The sequence below is a fragment of the Sciurus carolinensis genome, chromosome 12 (genome assembly GCF_902686445.1).
Source record: "Sciurus carolinensis chromosome 12, mSciCar1.2, whole genome shotgun sequence".
In the NCBI taxonomy this organism is placed as follows: Eukaryota; Metazoa; Chordata; class Mammalia; order Rodentia; family Sciuridae; genus Sciurus; species Sciurus carolinensis.
In genome coordinates this window covers 64686037-64709290 of record NC_062224.1, presented here as the reverse complement: position 1 = coordinate 64709290, position 23254 = coordinate 64686037, and the positions used below count along the sequence as shown (strand labels likewise).

General features: G+C 39.4%; 2 protein-coding genes across 3 annotated transcripts in view; both read left to right on the top strand.

Moving 5' to 3' along the window:
• Nucleotides 1–7723, top strand: part of Mtarc2 (mitochondrial amidoxime reducing component 2) — a 36204-nt gene extending 28481 nt beyond the window's left edge. Inside the window, exons 7-8 of the mRNA XM_047520884.1 lie at nt 3433–3587; nt 6837–7723. Of these exons, the coding sequence (XP_047376840.1) occupies nt 3433–3559 (127 nt within the window). The 3' untranslated portion in view covers nt 3560–3587; nt 6837–7723. The remainder of the gene's footprint in view (nt 1–3432; nt 3588–6836) is intronic.
• A 2345-nt stretch (nt 7724–10068) lies between these two features.
• The window catches only part of Mtarc1 (mitochondrial amidoxime reducing component 1), a 33209-nt gene continuing 20023 nt past the window's right edge, over nt 10069–23254 (top strand). The window contains exons 1-2 of one of the 2 annotated variants that reach the window (XM_047519734.1): nt 10069–10569; nt 14118–14291. In XM_047519734.1, coding sequence (XP_047375690.1) covers nt 10301–10569; nt 14118–14291 — 443 coding nt within the window. In that variant the 5' untranslated portion in view covers nt 10069–10300. The remainder of the gene's footprint in view (nt 10570–14117; nt 14292–23254) is intronic. The other variant, XM_047519733.1, reaches the window with a different exon arrangement.

Here is a 23254-nt window from a genome sequence, read left to right as displayed (position 1 = left end):
CAGTAGTCTAAAACTCATGGACACTTTGGTGCATACTCAGCAGGCAGAGGTGCTACTCTGGTGTAGGTGTGTGTCCAGTCCACAATGGTGTTGGCAAGGACATACCTCTGGACGAAAGGACAAAACAGTTACAGGCACTAGTACAGGTAAATCACGTCCATCTGGGAGAATGCATGTCAGCTCTGAGTCCTGGGAAGGCATGGTGGCTGCCTGTGACAGCTTTCGTGGGTGATACCACACTCTGTACAGCTTGAGCCTGAACTCCAGCACTTTCTGTGTGCACCAGCACTAGGGAACTCAAAACTGAAGGGAAATAATAAACATGCCCTTTAAAATCTGTTTCCCATCCACAGGAACTAGCCAAGTCACATGTATGAGGGGGAGCATTCACTAGTCACCCATGGTGTCACAAGGAGATCACACTCCAAACCTTTTCCCATGGGGCTAACAGGGCTACTCAACAAAGGTGGGGGCCTTCATTTTCCAGGACCACATTCACTCCTTGGTTTTCCCCTAATCAATCCAGTGGGAGCAGGCAAATGAACATTCCCTCGCTGCCCAAACCTAGGCCCAAGTACAACATCCTTTGTTGTCAGCTGGAACTGTATTGGTCCTGCTGTGTGGTGTAGCAAAGCCTCTACAAGAGGTGGTTCCCCCTCGATGGGGATGCACATTCAGAGCCCTCACAATTGCCCACAGGTGCTGTGCCCACCTCTTCATGGAAGGTGTGTTGCCTGTGGTCCTAAGTCCTTGCTTACGCAGGCTGTTATATCTATGATGCCTGCAGCCTGTGGGTTCAGCTTCCATTGAGTCTGTTACTGAGTTGCCCATCACTGTACATCCTGACTGTGAAACCAGTACCTTGGTCATTCTCTATTGTGATGGGCGGCTGTATGAGGCCATCAACACTGTCAGGGTGTGAATCATAGTGCTGGTTTGCCTGACCATTGGGCCAGGCAAACAATAAGCCTGTCACCATATCAACTGCCACCTAGGCAAACATGACTCACTTCAACCTCACTAGTATACCTCCCAGCATTTCTAGGCCCTTTTGGCCCCTGTTGGCTTTGAACACATTTGGGCTCTCTCTTGGCCCCTGCTGGCTTCAGTAAAGGGCCAATGTAGCCAACACTGTAGTCCTGTCAAGGGGATGTGTCCACATACTACTTGACCATCTGTGGCTCCAGGGTGTCAGGGTTGTGGATGTTCCTGAGCACGAACCACACATGCCTAGCAGGCCTCTACCAGGGCATCCCACGTTAAACAGCAGGCCCCATTGTTTGACACAGTTTTCACACCCGTATGCTGCAGGCAGAGATGCAGCCAAGATGCCAGGTGGGTGGAGGGGCCTGCTTTGACCACCACACCCTAGCCAAAGCAGCTGCTTGTCTGGGCTAGTCGTGGGGGATGGCCAGTAACATGCCCTATAGTCACCAGTTCCTGGTGGCTTAGCTCCCAGAGCTCTTGCCACAGAACTTGTGCCCGATGCACAGCCCAGCTGCCAGTACATATTGCTCTGGGGGATGCTTCATTTGCTATCATCATCCAGATAGTGTGTGTAGCTCCGCTCACTGGCTACTTTGTCCTGCAACGGTATCAAACCAGATAGTGTCCATTTCTGGCTCCACAGCCACCACCATCCACACAGGCAATTGTCCATGGCTGGAGCCATCATATAGCAAGCCCTGGACTGTATGGGTGCCTTACCTCCAAGGTATAGGCTTATTCTTTGTTCACCGACCTAGGTAACAGGCCCTAGTACCTCCTGAAGTCTCTTGTCCCTGCCGGATCCCAGATATCTAGGCTCTTTGGTTCCTGTTTGCTTCTAACACATCTGGGCTCTCTCTTGGCCCATGCTGGCTTCTGTCCCAAATTATTTTCCCAATTTCACCAGCTCCACTTGACCAGTGGAACCTGGTGAACTTGGTTCCTTGGCCAGCCTTTCTGGTGGCTGCCCATGGGAGCTGTCAGCTGCTGTTTCATTTTCTGCATCACCATTGGCCAGGCTTGCTGATTCCACCAGCACTATGGGGAGGCCGAGGGATATTCCCCAGGCACTGAGATCCTTCTCCAGTGACCATGCTCTAGCTTCCGAGGCCTCTTCTTTATCTTGCTACTATCTCATCTTGTAAAACTGCATCAGTTTTTGCTCTCAGAGCTCTAAGAAACACCTGTCCTCCATCCAGTCCCAGTGGCTGTTAGTTCAGCTTTCTTGCTGCTGTCACCTTTCTCCTTGGCCATGGGCTAGTGCCTGGCCTCTGCAACCTGTCACAATCTGTCCTGCCGGATCCACGTTCACCACAGGGCAATCAGAAGTCTCCTCCATGCTCATGGGGAACCCATCTACTGTATCCTATTCCAAGTCCAGCTTCTTACCAATCTTCAATGATATTTATATTGTACTTCCAGATGGAGGCCTCAAGTACTTATTTAATTATGTTTATTACTACTCAAATTCCTTTATTAGAATCAATAGAAATATGAGAATAATTTGAATTGCATAATAAAATATTAGAAAAAAATGGAATGGAATGGGTTGTTAGTTTGTATACCTGGGAGCTTCTTTTATGTCAGGGTTTTGCTTTTGTTATTTAAAGAAGCTTCACTGACTTAGTGCTCAATGTAGAATGTGTTTTTAGACCTAAGTTAAGAGCTGGGAGCGTAGCTCAGTGGTAGAGCACTTGACTAAGCATGTATAAGTCCCTGGGTTTGATTCCCAGCACCAAACGAACAAAACAAAAAAAGAAAAAACCTAAGTTAACATTTTTTAGTGTTGTATTATATTCTATTTTTTCCACTTTGTTTTGTTGTTTGTTTCCAATGGTTGAGCAAAGGTTATTTGATGAAGCCTTTGAATGTACTATTCTATTTTGTTTTTGTCCTTTGCTATTTAAGATACAGTAAAGTTAATTTTCTTTACCTTAGATGAACCTTTGAGAAAAAATTAATTTCAGCAATAAGTGAGACCCTCCTGTCTTAGTGCATCAGTGTCTTAATTTTTGTTCACCAATGAACTCCAACTTTAGCTTATAAATTTGGAGGGTGTGGAAAGCAAAGTGCTTGAGTGCATTAAGCAGAAGGTTTAGAGATCAGGGCAGTTCCATTTTGAGATTTTATGAGCATTTGTTACAGTGAGTTATAAAGTTGAAGGTACCCATGTAAGCAAAGTATTTATATTATGCTTACACGTGTAAGTATTTTTTTCTTTTTAGCTTCAAACTGAAGGCATGAAAAAATTGTTCAGACACTCAGGATACTTCTAAAAAAAACAGGATTCCTTGCACTAATTATCCACAGACTTCTCTGTCACCATTTTAGAAAAAGGCTTTGCTGTTGATGATAAATAACCCGAATGAAACCTTGGACTCTATGGAGAGCACCTAGATTGTTGTTTCCTTTTTATTCCTGATGAGGATTTTTTGCTTCTTTCAGCTACCGCCTGTGTGATCCATCTGAGAAACAAATATACAAGTCATCCCCACTTTTTGGAATTTATTATTCAGTGGAAAAAATTGGAAACCTGAAAGTTGGTGACCCTGTGTATCAGATGGTAGAGTGATGGATCTACTGGGCTAACATAGTGAAAGGTCAGTTTTGCTTCTAGAACTCAGTGTCTCAAAGCCAACGCTGGATTTTTTTTTTTGTTGTTAATACAATATATTTTTTTCATTATGCTGCTTTGATTCTTGGGAGAATGTTTTATGTTCTGGTCTTTGGAATTAGAAAATGCCCTTCATTTCTGTTCCCCTCAGTATTGTGTGTACTTCCGCCCAGCTTTCTCCATCTCTCCTTCCCATTCAATTATAAAATGCTGATGGAGGAAACCTGGCAGAGACAGGTGTATGTTCCCAGTTCATTAAGGAAGATCCTTAAGGAATAAGGAAGTGAAGGTGAGCCATTCTCCAGAGTTAGGTATTTATTTTTTCTGCCTCAGAAAAGTGAAGGGGAAATGTGTAAATTATTCAAAATCAAATTGGGAAAATATTTAAATCAAGTGTTTTTTATCAAATACATTTTTAAAATGTAGTTTGAGTTTGGAAAAAAAAAAAAAATCAGTACCTCAAGGTGACTGCATCCTGAAACATGATGTAGAGAATAATGTGCTCACGCTGATTTCATTGGATCAGAAAAACCCTGAATCCTGGAGGTATATGCCTGATCCTCAAATTATAGGAGTGAAAAGTCAGTTGAAAGACCTCACACTGAAGTATTGAATTAACTCCTTTCATAAAAATCTATGACCCGCTTCTTAAAATCACTTCATCTCTAAACCCCTTGACCACCTTTCTCTCTAATTCTGGCCTGAGCTTCTCACTACAGAGTATTGATGTCCCCCCACCTAATTGATGATATACAAAGGTGGTTCAGACAGCCTAGATTTGGCATCAAACAGTCTTGAATTTTTAGTTCTTGTGTCTTCCTGACTTGGTTAAATTTAAACTAAGTATCAATACCCTTTTCTGCAAAGAGAGAATAATGCTAGTTCTCACCAAAACAACCAATAAAAGTTACTTTGAGTATTAATTCATATAAAATTACAGCATTGCAGCAGGTACATAGTGCTCAGTAAATAATAACTATGATTTTTTTTGTCATCATTGCATCATGGCTGAGTCTGAGGTGCTGTAGTGGGTATAAAGATGAGACAGGCTTTGCCCTTGAGGTGGGCAAAAAAAGGAAATAAACTGTTAATTGGCTACCTATTATAAGTAGGTATTTAAGTAACCATACCTCTAACCATATTTCATCAGCTCTAAGATGCCTGTTTAAACATGTTTAGCATTCAGAATACCTTTAAAAAAATCTTCATGATGCATAAAATCACAGTATAACTTACATTTGGTGTATCTTGAATTTGATGAAATGCAGTGAATACTAGAAAGAAAATTGAAATTTCTAAGTGCCTACCATTTCTAAAGCCCCCCATTTGCAGGGAGAGTGAACCCAAACCTGAGCCATCTAACATCAGTGGAACTGATTCATTGTCTTGCTCTTCCAGCAATGATTGACTAGACCTGGATCAAAGCCTGAGTCAAGTGGTCTCTGAGAGACCTAACAATTAGAGGTCCTCCAGGTCACTTGGTCGCAGACCTGCCCAATCCTCTTAACAGTTGGAGGTCCTCAAGGTGACTCGGTCACAGATTCACCCAATCAGATGCTGTCTTGCAATGAAGGGGGAGGCAAGAATCAAATGACCTCCAATTTCTCAGCTTCCCAGAATGCCTTTCATACTGAAGATAAAAATAACAACAGTGTTGCTTATTTGTTTTAAGTGCAAGTCAACTACAGTTTCTGCATATTGGAGGACCTGCTTTATTGGATAAGTGAAAAGAAAGTCTAAAGCCTTACAAAGCAAAATAAGTTAATGCAAGCACTCAATACATGTTACTTGAGTTGTCTATCTACTTAAAATTTAAATAAAGTTTATGCATTTTATTATAATGGTAGCACATGTTCACCATGACAAATTTATAAAATGCCAGAAAAGTAAAATAAAGAAATCACCTTTGGTCACTATTTAGAAACTTCATTCTAGAAGGAATTTTTTTTTAAAATGTAGTCATTATATATATATATATATATATATATATATATATATATATATATATAATATATATTATATATCATAACATATATCTGTGATTTATGAGCACTGTCATAGCTCTCCAATCTATTCAAATACCATCTTTGGTGGTTTTATGCTATAAATGTAGGACACTCTTTAAAAACAATTTTTCAGTATTTGACACTTGGATTGTGTCAACTTTTGTTATAAATAATATTATCTGGATATCTCAGTAGGAAGAGCATTTTAAAATTAAAGGATTGTCCTGTAATTTGGATTTCTAAAAATGAAATTATTGGCCTATGGGGTAGAGGCATATTATTTAGCATCTTGACCAATTGTTTTCCCAGGGGTTGTTTCCATTCTGTGCTCCCCACATGTTGTGTGATTACTATATTTTCTGTTGCTATAACAAAATATCCTGCATACTTTATAATGAAGAGAGGTTTCTTTAGCTCAGTTTAGAAGACTGAAAGTCCAAGATTGGGTGGTCCCCTCAGTTTGGCCTCTGGTAAAGGTCTCCTTGATTATGTCACAAAACGTGGATGGTACCATGGCAGGAACATGTACAGGAGATCACATGGTAAGACAAGAAGCCAGAAGTAGGAAGGGACCAGTCTTGTTTGCTTATTAATAACTTACTCTTGGGGAACAAACTGGTATTCCATAAGAATTACCTCAAGGTTCTTCAAGGACACTCCCCTTAATGACCTAACCACTTCCTAGTAGCCCTGCCTCCTAAAGGTTCCTTTACCTGTTACATCACTACACTGGGAACCTTATCTCCAACATAGGAACCCTTGGAGAACACACTCAACCCATAGCGTCATGTAAGAAAGATCTCTTGCTCTGGGCCCTTTCCAGAACTCAGTCTCTTTATTATTATTATTATTATTATTATTATTATTATTATTATTATTGTTATTTATAGTTTATAGACATACATGACAGTAGAATATATTTCATCACATGCCTCAGTTTATACCCAAAGGACATAAAATCAGCATACTACAGTGATGCAGCTACATTAATGTTTTTAGCAGCTCAATTCACAATAGCCAAGCCATGGAACCAAAGTGTGGTATATACACAGAACTAAATATTAACGGGTTACTTTATTCTACTATGGTACCTTGGGCACAACATAGTTTATATTTCCTGCATTGTAAACTTTATTGAGGTTTTAATTGACTGTTTTGTGAGTGTTTGAATTATTTTTGATCAGTAGACTAAATAACAAAATAACCAGAATTTCTTGTTATTTATTCAGCTTTAGCATCCAGGAGGCATTGATCAGGATTATACCAACAGCGGCAACAATATCTCAGTGAATCTCTATTACCCAGGCTTGAACCATCTTTCTCCTGGAATTGAGTCTCTATTTTTGACGTTTCAGAGTTATGTGTGCTCTGAGTTAATGCAAGGAAAGTATTTGGAGGTAATTTGGGAATACAAAGGTATATAAATTTTAGGTAATGAAAGCCTTTGAAATAAAATTGTCTATAAAATTATTTTGAATGATACCAGAACTGTCATATTTTCTAATACCTGACTCTAATACTAATGAATATAAGAAAGTTTAAAGTCAGCTAAAAAAAAAAAAAAAACTCCAAGAAAAAAAATTTAAATGTGTGCATTTTATTGCCTATCATTCTTCATTTTAGGACAAATGCAAACACAAATCATTTCCTGGTACACCTTTACATGTTAACATGCTCACAAATGCCTAACAGTTGGTCTTGATCTGGCTCTTGAGCCCTATTGATGTTTCATTCATTTGTTTGTTTTTACCCTATCACTGTGGAATCAGGGTCATATTTGAGTATAGAAATTATTTTATAGACCTCAATTTTATATTTGATTATGCCTGTATTAAGCCATATAAAAATAATTTGTGTCTGCCAATATACCACATGGAATTCCCAGGAAGATAAAGAGGAGAAGGGAATATAAAAGAAAGTAGGATTTTGAGGCTAGGAATGGAAAGAAGAAAGCATGGACAGACACATTTTTAGAAATATATATGTATTTTTTACAACAAAGAGAAATGAACTGTTTTGATGACTAAGCAAAAAATACTCACTGAAGTAATATATGATTAACCCACTTATAATCTTCTGGTTTCTTTATGATTAATAAATGTGAATCTCAGTCCTACTTTTGTCTTTGGTATTTCTGAGTCTTCAGGTCTGTGTTGACTATATCTCAGAACTACAGTCACTGCCATTCATTTTTCTTGACCCTTTCTGATGGCCTCCAGAGACATGCTCTGACTCCACAGACATTACCTCCTGTCACTGGTGGGTCTGGGCATCAGGAACTGCAGGTATACAGATGGCTGGACTGAGGTGGACAGTCAGGGTCTGTGAGGACACTTCTTAGTGGTCAATAAGGAGCAGCTGTTTTTTCCTTCTCCATTTTTTTTTTTAATTTTCCTTTGATAGGTTCTGGGACTGAAGTTAACCTTCATCCCTGGCACCCTGTGAGGTGTGGTAAGTGAGCTGCCCCGCTGGTACATTTTTGGAAATGATGAAATGAGAAAGTCTTGCTAACTTTAAAGTAAACTATTAAAATAAAAAAAGTCATATTTTCCTTTAAACTTTCCAAAGAGATTAAGGAAGGAGATAAACAGAAACACAGAGGAATCAGTGCCTCTGAACTGTCTTTCTGTGGAGAACACAAGTCCTGTGTCATACTGAGATGGGCCACACCTCACCCAGTTCCTCAGTGGCACATTATTATCAATCCACACTTCTTTTGGGTAGGAAAGATTTACCTAAGTTCCTTTTCCCTCCAGCCGACCCTAAAAGAGTCTAGAGCATTTAATGCATCCCAACAGCTGTAGAAACAGTGACCTCTGTACTTTGAACACAATTTCTAGATTTCACAGGAGTGGGAGAGGGTAAGGGTTACCTAGGATTGGAAGAGAAAAGAATAGGATAGAATCTGTTTGGACTTACACATTTATGATGAGGAACAACATTCTAGAAGGATCCTTCCTGATTACTGAAGGGTCCTGAAATGAGTTATCTGCTAGGGGAAAAGGGTCTACTACTGTTTGAGAATTCTCTCTTCTCTGATCCCAGACACCTTCCATCTGCATGGGCTGTTCTGGACCCAGGCTTGGTGGTTTACCTGAGCCTGACAAAGACTCCTTGACCAAACTTCACTTTGAGTCCCTTTCTTAATTAGGTGTCAATCTTGGTTCCACTCCTCAATACCCCACCCCTCCTAGGTCTATGGAGTCCAGGTTCTTAGGAAGAATCTTGCTAAGTCAGTCTAGGTAGAATTCTCCAACCCTTGATAGCTCATCACTCTGGATATTGGCTCCTCATTTCTCACCTTGCCCTAACATGAAACTGCATCTTAAACTAATTTTAGCAAGAGTCTCACTCCCCTGGATGTCTCCGGGGAATGATTTATCTAGCTAATGACCCCTATGCCCCTTTCCTATAAATCCCCAGGTATCTTTGCTCTAATACAGAGTGGACCCCGATCTCTATCCCCTATTGTAATACCCCTGTTAGAATACTTATCCCCAGTCCACATGGAACTCAGGATCTCATGTGAGCTATACAAGTACTCTACCACTGAGCTACACACCTGATAACCTGAATAGCCTTCTTTAGCATTTTAATAAGTGTGAGAGTAATTTTTATCTGCAATACAGCTCAACCTCCTAAATCACTCTGATAGTGGTGGCTTTGTTGTTTAACTTATTAAGTCCCAAGTTTTCAATTCTGTGACTATTTCAACAAAATTGACAGGTGCATAAAATAGGTTGGAAAGAATAATCAAGAGCTTATATATCACATATATATAGTCCATCCTTACATATATTTTACATATTTTTATATATGTGGAATATATCTATATATCTCACAGACTTTAATCATTCACCTATTCTTTTAAAAGATTAGACCTCTAAAAATATAATATTTCAAAATTACCATTAGCGGTATATTCGTGGCTCAATTTAAATATCTATAGATGTTCCATATCAGGGAGGATGGGACAAAATGCATTAAAATAATGACCTCGCTTGTAAGTGACAAGCGACTGAGGTCACGGTCCTCAAGGCGGAAGAAGCCTTGGAGGCCCAGTCCTAGTACCAACCTTCCAAGTCAGAACCCCAGCCTTGCATGGTCTTAGCGAATGCCCTTCCAGTTCTGAGGCTTCCTGGCCGCAGAAGTACAGGGAGAGTCTTAGGACGCTCTCTGATATTCTTGGCCACTCCGAGCCGAACACAGACAACCGCCTGCCTGGTCCCGCCTCATCCCTTCACCTTCAGATCCCCGCTCTCTGAAAGCTCCCGGTGCCCTGCGCATCCTGCAGGGAAGGTGGCAGAGAACAGCTGGACGCTCAATTTCAAAATCACGCTTTGTTTTGCAAATTTTGTCTATTTTAGGTCAAGTAAACAACCCCACAAATATGTAAATAAGCTAGACACTTGTGGGAACATGGGAGAGGGCGCGTTTCCCTGAAGCCAGACGCAGTGGGAAACCGGGAAGGCAGGATGAAAACTGGAAGCTGAGCTACCACTTCCCATTCCAGCTCCCAGAACAAGAATGCGCTGCTCTGATTGGCCCGTTAGGCTCAGGAGCTGTTCGTCCTTTGGGCTCCAGGCCGAGGGCCGCACTTTCCCAGCGGCTTGGGGCTTCCGCTGCGCCCCCGCCCCGCCGCCGCCGGTGCCCTTCAACCCGGGAGTTTCCTCTGCACCCCGCGTCTCCGACCATGGGCTCCGCAGGCTCCTCGACGCTGGCCCGCTTCGGCTTCCCGGTGCAACCTCGGCCATGGTTCAGCGTCGCTGCCCTGGGTCTGGCCGCGGTGGCGCTGGGGGCTGTCGCCTGGCGCCGCGCGCGACCCAGGAGGCGTCGACCGCAGCAGCAAGTGGGCACCGTGACGCAGCTCTGGATCTATCCGTTCAAGTCCTGCAGAGGGATGTCGGTGAGCGAGGCGGAATGCACAGCCATGGGGCTGCGCTGCGGTGACCTGCGGGACAGGTTAGCAGAGTCCCTGCGCCGCTGACCCGGGTTGGGACGCCGAGGGCAGCTGGGGAGGTCTGCAGAGTAGGCTAACAGGTCCTTTCTTCCCTCAAAGAAACTGGGAGAGGAGTGGGATAAAGAACAGAGAGAGAGAGAGAGAGAGAGAGAGAGAGAGAGAGAGAGAGAGAGAGAGAGAGAGAGAGAGAGAGAGAGAGAGAGAAAGAAAGAGAATAATATTAATAACCTCACGCACAACAGCAGACCCTGGGGGTCTGTGACCCTGAGCCTCTACGTTTTCTGTATTTCCTGCTTTTTTGTTATGTTCTCCTTTCGAGGTGTGGTATCCATCCCTGGATGTTTGCTAAATCACAAGCAAAATTTTAAATTTCCACCTAGTATCTTCAGGGGATTGGTTCAGGTCGCTTTATTTTTAGTGACTGTAACTTCAGATTTTGGAGGAAACTTGGAGCTGTAAAGCTCAGTCCTCCAAGATCACACCAAGGCAAGCACATAATTATGACAGAAGTTGAATACCTCTGGCAGCTTAAAAAATACTGCTGAAGGGCTGGGGATATAGGTCAGTTCGTAGAGTGCTTGCCTTGCAAGCCCAAGACCCTGGTTCAATCCCCGGCCCTGCAAAAAAAGAAAAAAAAAAAAAAAATATGCGGTTGCATTTTATTTGTCCCAATTTTCTCAAACATTCTTTTGGAGATAAAGAAACTGAGATTCATAGTCACACAGCAGCGGGATGCAGGACTCCTGTTTTCATTTGCACACTGGGTCTTTGTGAACCATGGTTTTATTATTTCCCTGCATAATGACAGCTGCATGGATTCCTGGAGTTCAACAAAGGTTGCAAAATCTCAGAGCCAATAGCCTTGTCCTCTTGGCTCTGGCCTCAAGCCCACTGTGGGCCTCATTGGAAGACTGCACTTAAACTTCTTCCCAGAACTGCCTCAGAGCTTCAGCAAGTAATACAGGACTGAGAGGAGGCTGTAACCTTCCTCCTGCCAACTCCCCAGAGGGCAATTCAGGACCTTCTTCTTGAAGCAAAGGTGCATAGCTCTTGTGTTCTGCAAGAAGAAAGTCGAGAACCCTAAATGTTCCATTATTTGTACAGTGGACTCTGAAAGATGAAAGAATTTATTTAATTAATTTGTTTTTGTAGACCCCAGAGTCAAAGGGCATTGTACATTTTCTACTGTATCAATTCAGAAAACATTTATTAAGCTTGTATTACAACAGATGACAAGAGCTGGCATTTGTACCAGACACTATGGTAAATTCTTTACATTTAACATCATACACTCACAAAAAATATGATCAAGAGAAACCAACAAAGGCTTACTTACAGTCCTAGGTGTCACATGTTTCAGTGGGGGTTGTGACAAGTGCCAGGGAACACACAGGAAGGAGATGTCTGGGGTGCACCCTGAGGACTTCACAGAGTAAGGAATGTCTTAAGCTGAAAATTAGAAAACGATTAGGAACTTTCCATGCAAGTAAGATAGGAGAAGAATATTTTAGAATGAAGGAATAAAAAAATTCTGGGCTTGAAAGGACATGCTGGGGGAAAGACTGGCATACTCTGAGATATTTACCAAAAGGAATTGAAAATAGGGACTAAAACATGATGAATATTCTCAGTAACATTGAATGTTGAATGTCCATGGTAGCATTATTCACAATAGCCAAAAAGTGGAAATAACCCAAGTATCTATCAATGGATGGATGGATAAATGAAATGTGCCTTATACATCCATTAGAGCATCAATCAAGCCATGACAGAGTGTTCTGATACATGCTGTAACACTGGTAAATATTGAAAACATAATGCTAATTTAGATAAGCATGACATAAAACACAAATATTGCATGATTCCAGTTATATGAAATATCTAGAATAGTCATAGAGTCAGAAAGGGATTAGAGGTTACTGAAGAGTGAGGGAGGGGGAACTTGGAGAGTTATTGCATTAGTGGGTACAGAGTTTCTGTCCCTTTGGTGAAAGGGTTTGGAAACAGTTGCATAACATTGTGAATGTATTTAATGCCACTAAATTATGTACTTCAAAATAGAATGGTCAAAATGCTTAGAATCACATTTTTAAAAATCTATTTCCCATTGATAGAGACTGGAGTTGTTAATACCTTGTGGCATTGGAATATTGCTACGATGAACAACCATGAGCAAATGTCTGTGTGATGCCCTGCTTTCAATTCTTTTGGGTCTCTACGTAGGAGTATGATGGGTATTTATGCCATATGTGTTTCCTGCCATTAAAAGCATATTTTGAAAACATCAGTGTCTATAAAGGCATGAGGAGGTAAGAACAGCTGGGAAAGTAGTTGGATTATAAGGACTTGCAGGCTTTGCTTAAGAGTTAGAGTTTTATCCTGAACGTAGGAACCATGGAGGGATTTTGGATGAGGGGGTACAAAGATCAGACTTGCATTTTAGAAAGATCAAACAGTTGTTACTACCAGGAAGAATTACTAGAGAGAATACTCATATGCTATCCCAAGGATTTGAGGCAGGGCAGGGTTCAGACTCTGTAGGATGAAGGGCTGATTGAAAAACAGTTAGGGAAAGGGCTTATGCTGACCATATTTCCTATTTTAATTGAATAGTTCAACCATGATATCCTGCTGGAAGTGATGCAATAAATATTTTCAATGACCTAAAATATTCTTCCCGTGTCTGGGGACCCCCAAAGCATAAACTCACTTCAGAAATTGTAATCACTTGATCAGTGCTTGCTGAAGTGATGAAAACACCAGCAGGTTTTGCTTCCTTGGTAGTGAACCTATACAAATGTTCTTTTTCTGGAAATAGTACTTTCTATTGCTCTTATTTCTCCATGTATCTTTTTTCTAGCAAGTACTTAAAACCCAGGAGTACTGAGACAGAAAAAAAATATTGTCCAGATTGACAATAGACCTTTTAGCAACTTGTATAATTCACAGCACTGAATATTGAAACATAAGTTTTTTTTTTTTTTTTTTTTTTTTTTTTTTTTTTTTTTTTAAGATCAGGGGTGGAATTTGCAAAGTAAAAGAAAGAACTCAGCTGAACTCTTCATACTGTGAACAATACGAGGAGTGGTCTGTTATTTACATTACTGAGATCCCATTGCTTACTGGGTGCCAGCACAGTACTTCCTTATTCCCTTCCAATCTTTTAGTGAAATAGATTCCTGTTTTAGTGAAATAGATCGTGGACAGGAATGGTGTGGGAGTGGGTGGGCTTGTTTAATGCAAGTGGTCAACAATTGAGATGACAAATGAGATGAAAATGTAATTAGCATCTTTGATTTTTGTGCCATCAAGGAGCTCAAAATGTTGTGCATACTACATTGGATGCTTGAGTCATTATTCCTTTGAAATTAGCCGATAGACTCAGTCTTTCTTGCTGCTGAGTTGATTACAGGCAGACAGACACATGCAAATTCAAACACATCAGGTTTACAGGGAGAAATCAACAATGACTATGTACAATTGCAGTTCCAGTAGAGATTGGCTCCCTGTCATAGTGATCCACACTTATCTTCTGTTTTGAAAATGTTAGGTTTTGGCTTGTGATCAATGAGAATGGGAACATGGTTACTGCTCGACAGGAACCTCGTTTAGTCCTGATTTCCCTGACCTGTGACCGTGATACCCTGACACTGCATGCAGACTCCATGAAGGACCTGCTGCTGCCCATCAAAATACCTACCACAAATGCCGTGCTCAAATGCAGGTAAGGACAGGGCAGGTCTTAGCCCTTGCCTTAATAAGTATTCCTACAATTTTGAGAAAATGTAAACAAGGGAGGGGATTCTAAAAAAATGTTATTAATAATTAACCATTGATTACAGATGTACTATAGGCAGGGCTAAGTCCTCAGCACCAGGAAAAGCTAACAGGAGAAACATGGAGATAGAAGCTTGTGTTGGGTTGAGAGATGTGAAAGTTCCATTTAGAAAACAATGAGAGCAAAGACATATTAATGTGTCACCAAGAGAAGAATAACACTACCAAAAGATTGTGGACAGGAATGATGTGGGAGTGGGTGGAGAGAGGGTCCTGGAAAAGGCTATATATTGTCATAAGACTCTACTTACTTGGTTTGAAAAATTTGGATACCTCACAAAACTGAGTTCAGAAATAAGTTGCAAATGACCACAATAATACAATGTCATATTAGAACTATGATGTTTAGTTCTAATGAATGAAAGTTCTAAAAAAAGAAAGAACAGCTGCAACCAGAAAAGTGATCTGACATTAACTTCCCAGTGGTCAGTGTCAGAGCTGGGGTGAAGATTCAGTCCAGGAGAGTCCTCTGTATAGATGTCGTTTTCTCAACATCAAAGGGCAGCAAGGATGCAATCATCCTAGGAAAACTGGATTTGTTGCTAAGAGATCATATCTAGAGTGTTTCATCCCATTGTGGGAATATTAAGTTTGTTTCAATTATCCTCTTCAATTATAGTCAATTTTGGCATATTTTCTATTAAAGTTTCTGCATTTCAAACTCAAATGCAATGTGAATGCTAAATGTAGTCTATAGTCTGTCAATACCATGTCAAAAAAACGGCCGAAAAATGTCTGAGGATTCTGAAAAGTTCATAAAATGCAATACTGATATAGCTTCTGTAATATTTTAGTCTTAAAACATAGCAGTATTTATTATTTTATGGCTTTTCTCATTATAAAATACACATTTGTTGTTGGGAAATTGGAAAATGCCCCCAAAAGAGGAGGAAAACAAAAACTACATGAGATAACCATAATTAATATTTTGGCACATTTTCTTTCTTTGGCTACTACTTTTAAAACCAAATTGACATAATATAATAAAACCAGAGTCTTGAGTTCTGTTTATATACTTAAGTTGACATGTTGAATATTTTTTCATATCATTAAAAAAAATCTTCAAAAAATGCCATTTTTCACGTGAGCATACTGTTTTATTCTGTGGGTGTTCTCTAAAGCATTTAAACATGTCCCCATGTTTAAACATTTAAATGGTTTCCCATTTTTTTCCAGGTATGAAGAAAAATGTGAGGAATATCTTGGCATAACAATTTGTTTATATCTTTTTTTATTTCCTTAGGGAAAAACTGCTAGTTGTGGTTTTGGTCGGAACAAGAGTATGGATCCTGCTGATTTTTTGATACATGTTGCTAACTTGGTTTGCAGAAAAGTTTTACAAACTTATTAAGCAACAGTTTATGAACTTATCTAATTGTGTTCTAATCATTATGCTTAGAAACATTGTGGCATTTTTATGGATGAAAGTGATAATTTCTTGTTAGTTTGATTTGCAGTTTTGATTGCATGAGGTAAACTTTTAAAAAGGGCTGTTGCAATTTGTATTCCCTACTTGTCCATATCTAGTTCATATTTGTTTGGCATGGTTGAATATTTACCCATACTTTCTTGTAGTTTATTTTATTTTTTAAAATTTAGTGTTGAATTCATTTGGAATTATGTGGAAACTTTTTTACAAAACTTTTTTACAAAAGGCCCAAAGACTAAACAAAGAGTTCTTGCCAAAAAAGAAAAAAAAAATAATAATAAAGCTAATTGGGAATGCTTAGAGAAACCAAACTAGTGTACACTCTTTCAGCAAAGATCCCAAACAACCATGGAATCGAGTTTATTATCTTGTGGAAGAGTATAATCACAGCTTTTAATATTCTTTTTTCTTTTTATTTATTTATTTTTTTGCTCATTTATTTTTATTGTAAACAAATGAGATACATGTTGTTTCTGTTTGTACATGGAGTAATAGCATACCATTTGCGTAATCATACATTTACATAGGGTAATGATGTTTGATTCATTCTGTTATTTTTTCCTTTCCCCCCCACCCCTCCCACCCCTCTTTTCCCTCTATAGAGTTCCTCCTTCCTCCAGTCTTGCCCCCCTTCAACCCCCCCATCTGCTTATCATCTGCTTATCAGCGAGATCATTCCTCCTTTGTTTTCTTGAGATTGGCTTATCTCACTTAGCATGATATTCTCCAATTTCATACATTTGCCTGCAAATGCCATAATTTTATTATTCTTTATAGCTGAGTAATATTCCATTGTGTGTGTATATATATATATATATATATATATATATATATATATATATATATATATATACACCACAGTTTCTTTATCCATTCATCAGTTGAAGGGCATCTATGTTGGTTCCACAATCTGGCTATTGTGAATTGAGCAGCTATGAACATTGATGTGGCTGCATCTTTGTAGTATGCTGATTTTAAGTCCTTTGGGTATAGGCCAAGGAGTGGGATAGCTGGGTCAAACAGTGGGTCCATTCCAAGTTTTCTAAGGAATCTCCACACTGCTTTCCAGAGTGACTGCACTAATTTGCAGCCCCTCCAGCAATGTATGAGTGTACCTTTTTCCCCACATCCTCTCCAACACCTATTGTTGCTTGTATTCTTGATAATCGCCATTCTAATTGGGGTGAGATGGAATCTTAGTGTAGTTTTGATTTGCATTTCTCTTATTACTAGAGATGGTGAACATTTTTTCATATGTTTGTTGATTGCTTGCAGATCTTCTTCTGTTAAGTGTCTGTTTATATCCTTAGCCCATTTGTTGATTGGGTTATTTGTATTCTTAGTGTAGAGTTTTTTGAGTTCTTTATATATTCTGGAGATTAGTGCTCTATCAGAAGGATGAGTGGCAAAGATTTTCTCCCACTCTGTAGGCTCTCTCTTCACATTGCTTATAGTTTCCTTTGCTGAGAGAAAGCTATTTAGTTTGAATCTATTCCAGTTATTGATTCTTGCTTTTATTTCTTGTGCTATGGGAGTCCTGTTAAGGAAGTCTGATCCTAAGCCAACAAGTTGAAGATTTGGACCTACTTTCTCTTCTATAAGATGCAGGGTCTCTGGTCTGATTTCAAGGTCCTTGATCCATTGTGAATTGATTTTTGTGCAGGGTGAGAGATAGGGGTTTAGTTTCATTCTGTTGCATATGGATTTCCAGTTTTGCCAGCACCATTTGTTGAAGAGGCTATCTTTTCTTCATTGCATATTTTTGGCACCTTTGTCTAGTATGAGAAAATTGTATTTATTTGGGTTTGTGTCCATGTCCTCTATTCTGTACCATTGATCTACCTTTCTATTTTGGTGCCAATACCATGCCATTTTTTTACTATTGCTTTGTAGTATAGTTGAATTTCTGGTATTGCGATACCCCCTGTTTCATTCTTCCTGCTGAGGATTGCTTTAGCTATTCTGGGTTTCTTATTCTTTCAGATGAATTTCATGATTGCTTGCTCTATTTCTGTAAGGTACATCTTTGGGATTTTAATTGGAATTGCATTGAATGTGTATAGCACTTTTGGTAGTATGGCCATTTTGACAATATTAATTCTGCCTATCCAAGAACATGGGAGATCTTTCCATCTTCTAAGGTCTTCCTCAATTTCTTTCTTCAATGTTTTGTAGTTTTCATTGTAGAGATCGTTTACCTCTTTGGTTAGATTGATTCCCAAGTATTTTATTTTATTTTTTTGAGGCTATTGCAAAGGCTATTGAGGAGTCGTTTTCCTCATTTCCCTTTCAGATGTTTCATTGCTTGTGTATAAAAATGCTTTAGATTTATGCATGTTGATTTTATAACCTGTTATTTTGCTGAATTCATTGATGAGGTCTAGAAGTTTTCTGGAGGAGTTTTTTCGATCCTCTAAATATAGAATCATGTCATCAGCAAATAGTGACAGCTTAAGTTCCTCTTTTCCTATTCGTGTTCCTTTAATTTCTTTAGTCTGTCTAATTGCTCTGGGTAGAGATTCGAGGAAAATGTTGAATAGAAGTGGTGAAAGAGGACATCCCTGTCTTGTTCCCGTTTTTAAAGGGAATGGTTTCAGTTTTTCTCCATTAAGAATGATGTTGGCTATGGGCTTAGCATTAATAGCCTTTACAATGTTCAGGTATGTTCCTACTATCCCTATTTTTTCTAGTGTTTTGAGCATGAAGGGGTGTTATATTTTGTCGAACGCTTTTTCTGCATCAATTGATATAGCCATATAATTCTTATCCTTAAGTCTATTGACATGATGGATTACATTTATTGATTTACGGATGTTAAACCATCCTTGCATTCCAGGGATGAACCCCACTTGATCGTGGTGCACGATTTTCTTAATACGTTTTTGGATACGGTTTGCCAATATTTTTGTTAAGGATCTTTGCATCTATATTCATCAAGGATATTGGTCTTAAATTTTCTTTCCTTGATGTGTCTTTTCCTGGTTTGGGTATGAGGGTGATATTAGCTTCATAGAATGAGTTCGGTAGGGTACCCTCCTTTTCTATTTCCTGGAATACTTTGCGAAGTATTGGAATGATTTCTTCTTTGAAGGTCTTGTAGAACTCGGCTGAGAATCCGTGTGATCCTGGGCTTTTCTTGCATGGTAGGTTTTTAATGGCTTCTTCTATTTCATTGCTTGATATTGATCTGTTTAAATTGTGTATGTCCTCCTGGTTCAGTTTGGGAGGAGCATATGTCTCTAGAAATTTGTCAATGTCTTTGGTAGTTTCTATTTTGTTGGAATACAGATTTTCAAAGTAGTTTCTCATGTTATGTATCTCAGTGGTGTCTGTTGTGATATTTCCTTTTTCATCATGAATTTTAGTAATTTGAGTTTTCTCTCTCCTTCTCTTTGTTAGTGTGGCTAAGGGTTTGTCTTTTGTTTACTTTTTCAAAGAACCAACTTTTTGTTTTGTCAATTTTTTGAATTGTTTCTTTTGTTTCAATTTCATTGATTTCAGCTCTGATTTTAATTATTTCCTGTCTTGTACTACTTTTGCTGTTATTCTGTTCTTCTTTTTCTAGGGCTTTGAGCTGTAATGTTAGGTCATTTAGTTGTTGACTTTTCATTCTTTTCTGGAATGTGCTCCATGCAATGAATTTTCCTCTTAGTAGCGCTTTCATAGTGTCCCAGAGATTTTGATATGTTGTATCGTCGTTCTCATTGACCTCTAAGAATTTTTTTATCTCCTCCCTGATGTTTTTTGTTATCCATGTTTCATTCAATAGCATATTATTTAGTCTCCAGGTGTTGGAATAATTTCTGTTTTTTATTTTGTCATTGATTTCTACTCTCAGTCCATTATGATCTAATAGAACACAAGGCAGTATCTCTATTTTTTTGCATTTCCTAAGCGCTGCTTTGTGGCATAACATATGGTCTATTTTTGAGAAGGTTCCATGTGCTGCTGAGAAGAAAGTGAATCTGCTCGTTGATGGATGGAATATTCTATATATTTGTATTAAGTCTAGTTTATTGATTGTGTTATTGAGTTCTATGGTTTCTTTGGCTGGTTTTTGTTTGGAAGATCTATCTAGTGGTGACAGCAATGCGTTAAAGTCACCCAGAATTATTGTGTTGTGGTCTATTTGATTCCTAAAATCGAGAAGGATTTGTTTGATGTACAGGGATGCACCATTGCTTGGGGCATAAATATTTACTATCATCATGTCTTCCTGATTTAAAGTTCCCTTAAGCAGTATGAAATGTCCTTCTTTATCCCTTCTGACTAACTTTGGCTTGAAGTCCACTTTATCTGATATAAGGATGGAAACCCCTGCTTTTTTACTGAGTCTGTGTGTGTGGTGGGTTTTTTCCCATCCTTTCACTTTAGTCTGTGGGTGTCTTTTTCTATGAGATGAATCTCTTGCAGGCAACATATTGTTGGGTCTTTCTTTTTAATCCATTCTGCCAGTCTGTGTTTTTGATTGATGAGTTTAGGCCATTAACGTTCAGAGTTATTATTGAGATATGATTTGTATTCCCAGTCAATTTGGGCTTATTTTTGGTTTTTTACTTGGCTTGGTTTCTCCTTTGAGTGGTTTTTCTCTAAGGTAGTTCCTCCCTTTGCTGACTTCCATTGTTATTTTTCATTTCCTCCTCATGGGATATTTTGCTGAGAACATTCTGTAGCTCAGGCTTTCTATTTGTAAATTCTTTTAACTTTTGTTTGTCATGGAAGGATTTTATTTCATCTTCAAATCTGAAGGTTAGTTTTGCTGGGTATAAGATTCTTGGTTGGCAACCATGTTCTTTCAGAGCTTGAAATATGTTGGTCCAGGCCCTTCTAGCTTTTAGAGGCTGGGTTGAGAAGTTGGCTGCTATCTGTATTGGTCTCCCCCTATATGTAATCAGATGCTTTTCTCTTGTGGCCTTCAAAATCCTATCTTTATTTTGAATGTTAGGCATTTTTATTATAATGTGCCTTGGTGTGGATCTGTTGTGATTTTGTGCATTTGGTGTTCTGTAAACCTCTTGTATTTGATTTTCCATTTCATTCTTCAGGTTTGGGAAATTTTCTGATATTATTTCATTGAATAGGTTATTCATTCCTTTGGTTTGTATCTCTGTGACTTCCTCAGTCCCAATAATTCTTAAATTTGATCTTTACATGATGTCCCATAGTTCTTGGAGATTCTGTTCATGATTTCTTACCATCTTCTCTGTTTGGGCAACTTTATTTTCAAGATTAAATATTTTGTCTTCATTGTTTGAGGTTCTGTCTTCCAAGTGGTCTAGTCTTTTGGTGATGCTTTCCATTGAGTTTTTTATTTGGTTTATTGTTTCCCTCATTTCAAGGATTTCCATTTGGTTTTTTTTTGAGAATCTCTATCTCTTTGTTGAAATGATCTTTTGCTTCCTGCAGTTGCTCTTTCAGCTTATTGGTGTTATCATTCATTGCCTGCATTTGCTCTTTTATCTCATCCTTTGCTTCGTGAATCATCTTAATCATGTATAATCTGAAGTCCTTCTGACATTTCTTCTACTATACTGTCATTGGATTCTATTAATATAGTATCTAGATTTGTTTGGATCATTTTCTTCCCTTGTTTTTTCATGTTGTTCATGTATCTTCCTCTCTAGCAGTGCAGATCTGGGGTATTTCAGATTCCCCCCTATAGGCTTATAGTGGCCCTATAGGTTTCCAAAACCTTTTCTTTAAGGGGAGATTAATATTACCAGTGCCCAATTCAGACACTATGCAATCCTAGACCAAATAGCCCCTATGAGGACAATAACAATATTGTCATAATAAACAGAATGAGTTCAAATATTATCTTCAGTATAACAAACAGATTTGCAATAAGGTTTGCAGTTTCTAATGGAGGACAAAGAGGATGCAGAGGGATGTAGAATGTAGCTGTCAATGGGATAAGAAAAGAATATACAGAAGTTCTAGATAATAGAAAGGGTGAAAGTGTAATCAAAAGAATTTGGATGTTAGCATGCAAAAAGGGAGAAAGAGACTCTGAGGGAACAGGTATACAAAAAGAGAGCAAAAAAAGTAAAGAAATAAAAACTTAAAATTGTTCAATAAGGAGAAGATAGAAAATCTACAGTATAACAGTCATATAGTAATGAAACCTCCCAGGCTTCAGTAGCCTGATGCATGAGAGGTACCTGACAATGAGCTTCAAGTCTCCAGCAGGTGTCTCAGGATGGGATTTGCCCTACTTAAAGATCGGAGCTATGGCTTCCAGGATTATCCAAGATGGCTGCTCTGGCTTCCAAATGTGTTGGCAAATGGGGAACTGCAGCTCATGGTGTGGACGTGGTCAGCTGGAGGTCCTGGAGGCGGGGTGTGGTTGGTCAGGCAGGGGTCCTGTAGGTCCAGTGTGTTTGGTGTGGTTGTGGGATCCTGGATGTCGGGTGCAATCAGTCGGTCTGGGGTCCTGGTGATAGGGCACAGTCAGTTGGTCTGGGGTCCTGGAGGCAGGGAGCAGTCAGTCGATGTGAGGGCCCCAGAGGCAGGGAGTGATTGGTCCGGCTGAGGGATCCTGGAGACGGGGCTCAGTCAGTCTGGCCAGGGGTCCTATGGGGCCTGGCTGTTGTCTCAAAATGGCGGCAGTCACGTGTAATCAAACCTGCAGGTACTGTCACAGTGAATTTACAGGCAACAGCAGGCAGCTGGTGCTCCACTGGCAGTTGGCGATCAGTTTGCTGACTGTTGTCGGATGATCGGGGAGGTGAACCTCGTGCGTTGGGTGATGGATAGGTATAAGGCAGGCAATGGACAGGCGAGAGGCAGGCAAATGGCGGATGATAGGCGCCTGACAGTGAGCAATCTGCACTCAAAAACGGCATCGATATGCTGGCAGACTGCAGGTGATCACAGCAGACAAATGGATAAACACCAGGGAATAGATAAGCAGCAAAAACTGCCTCACCAAGAAACAGATATCCTCTGCTTGAAACCGGAGTTACAGAGCAACAAGGAACGCAGCCTCCCTCTAGTTCACCATCTTGGATCTCTGAGCTTTTAATTTTCTTAAAGATTCTAATGAGTTCTTGGGGCCTAGGTTTACCTTCAAAAAGATCAGGATCATAATTGGTACACCATTTTTTCATGGTTGAGGTTTTTATTTAATCTCAGAAAACATGCCTGCCACTAATGGGATACAAAGCTTTAGGTCCTTTATGTGAACTTTTTTTTTTTTTTTTTTTTTTTTTTTTATAGCATAGGCCTCAAATTGTGCCTAATAATCTTTGTTAAAGGTTTTAGGAGCATTTGGAACTTTGCTTTTCTTCTTTTTTTCGAATTGCTTGGATTCTCTGAGAGAATGTGTGAATGGGTATGTGAATAGCACAGTTGTGGCTGCTTAAAATTGAGGAGAAATGTGATGGGCAGGAAGAAGACAACACATTCTATCAAAGTTTGGG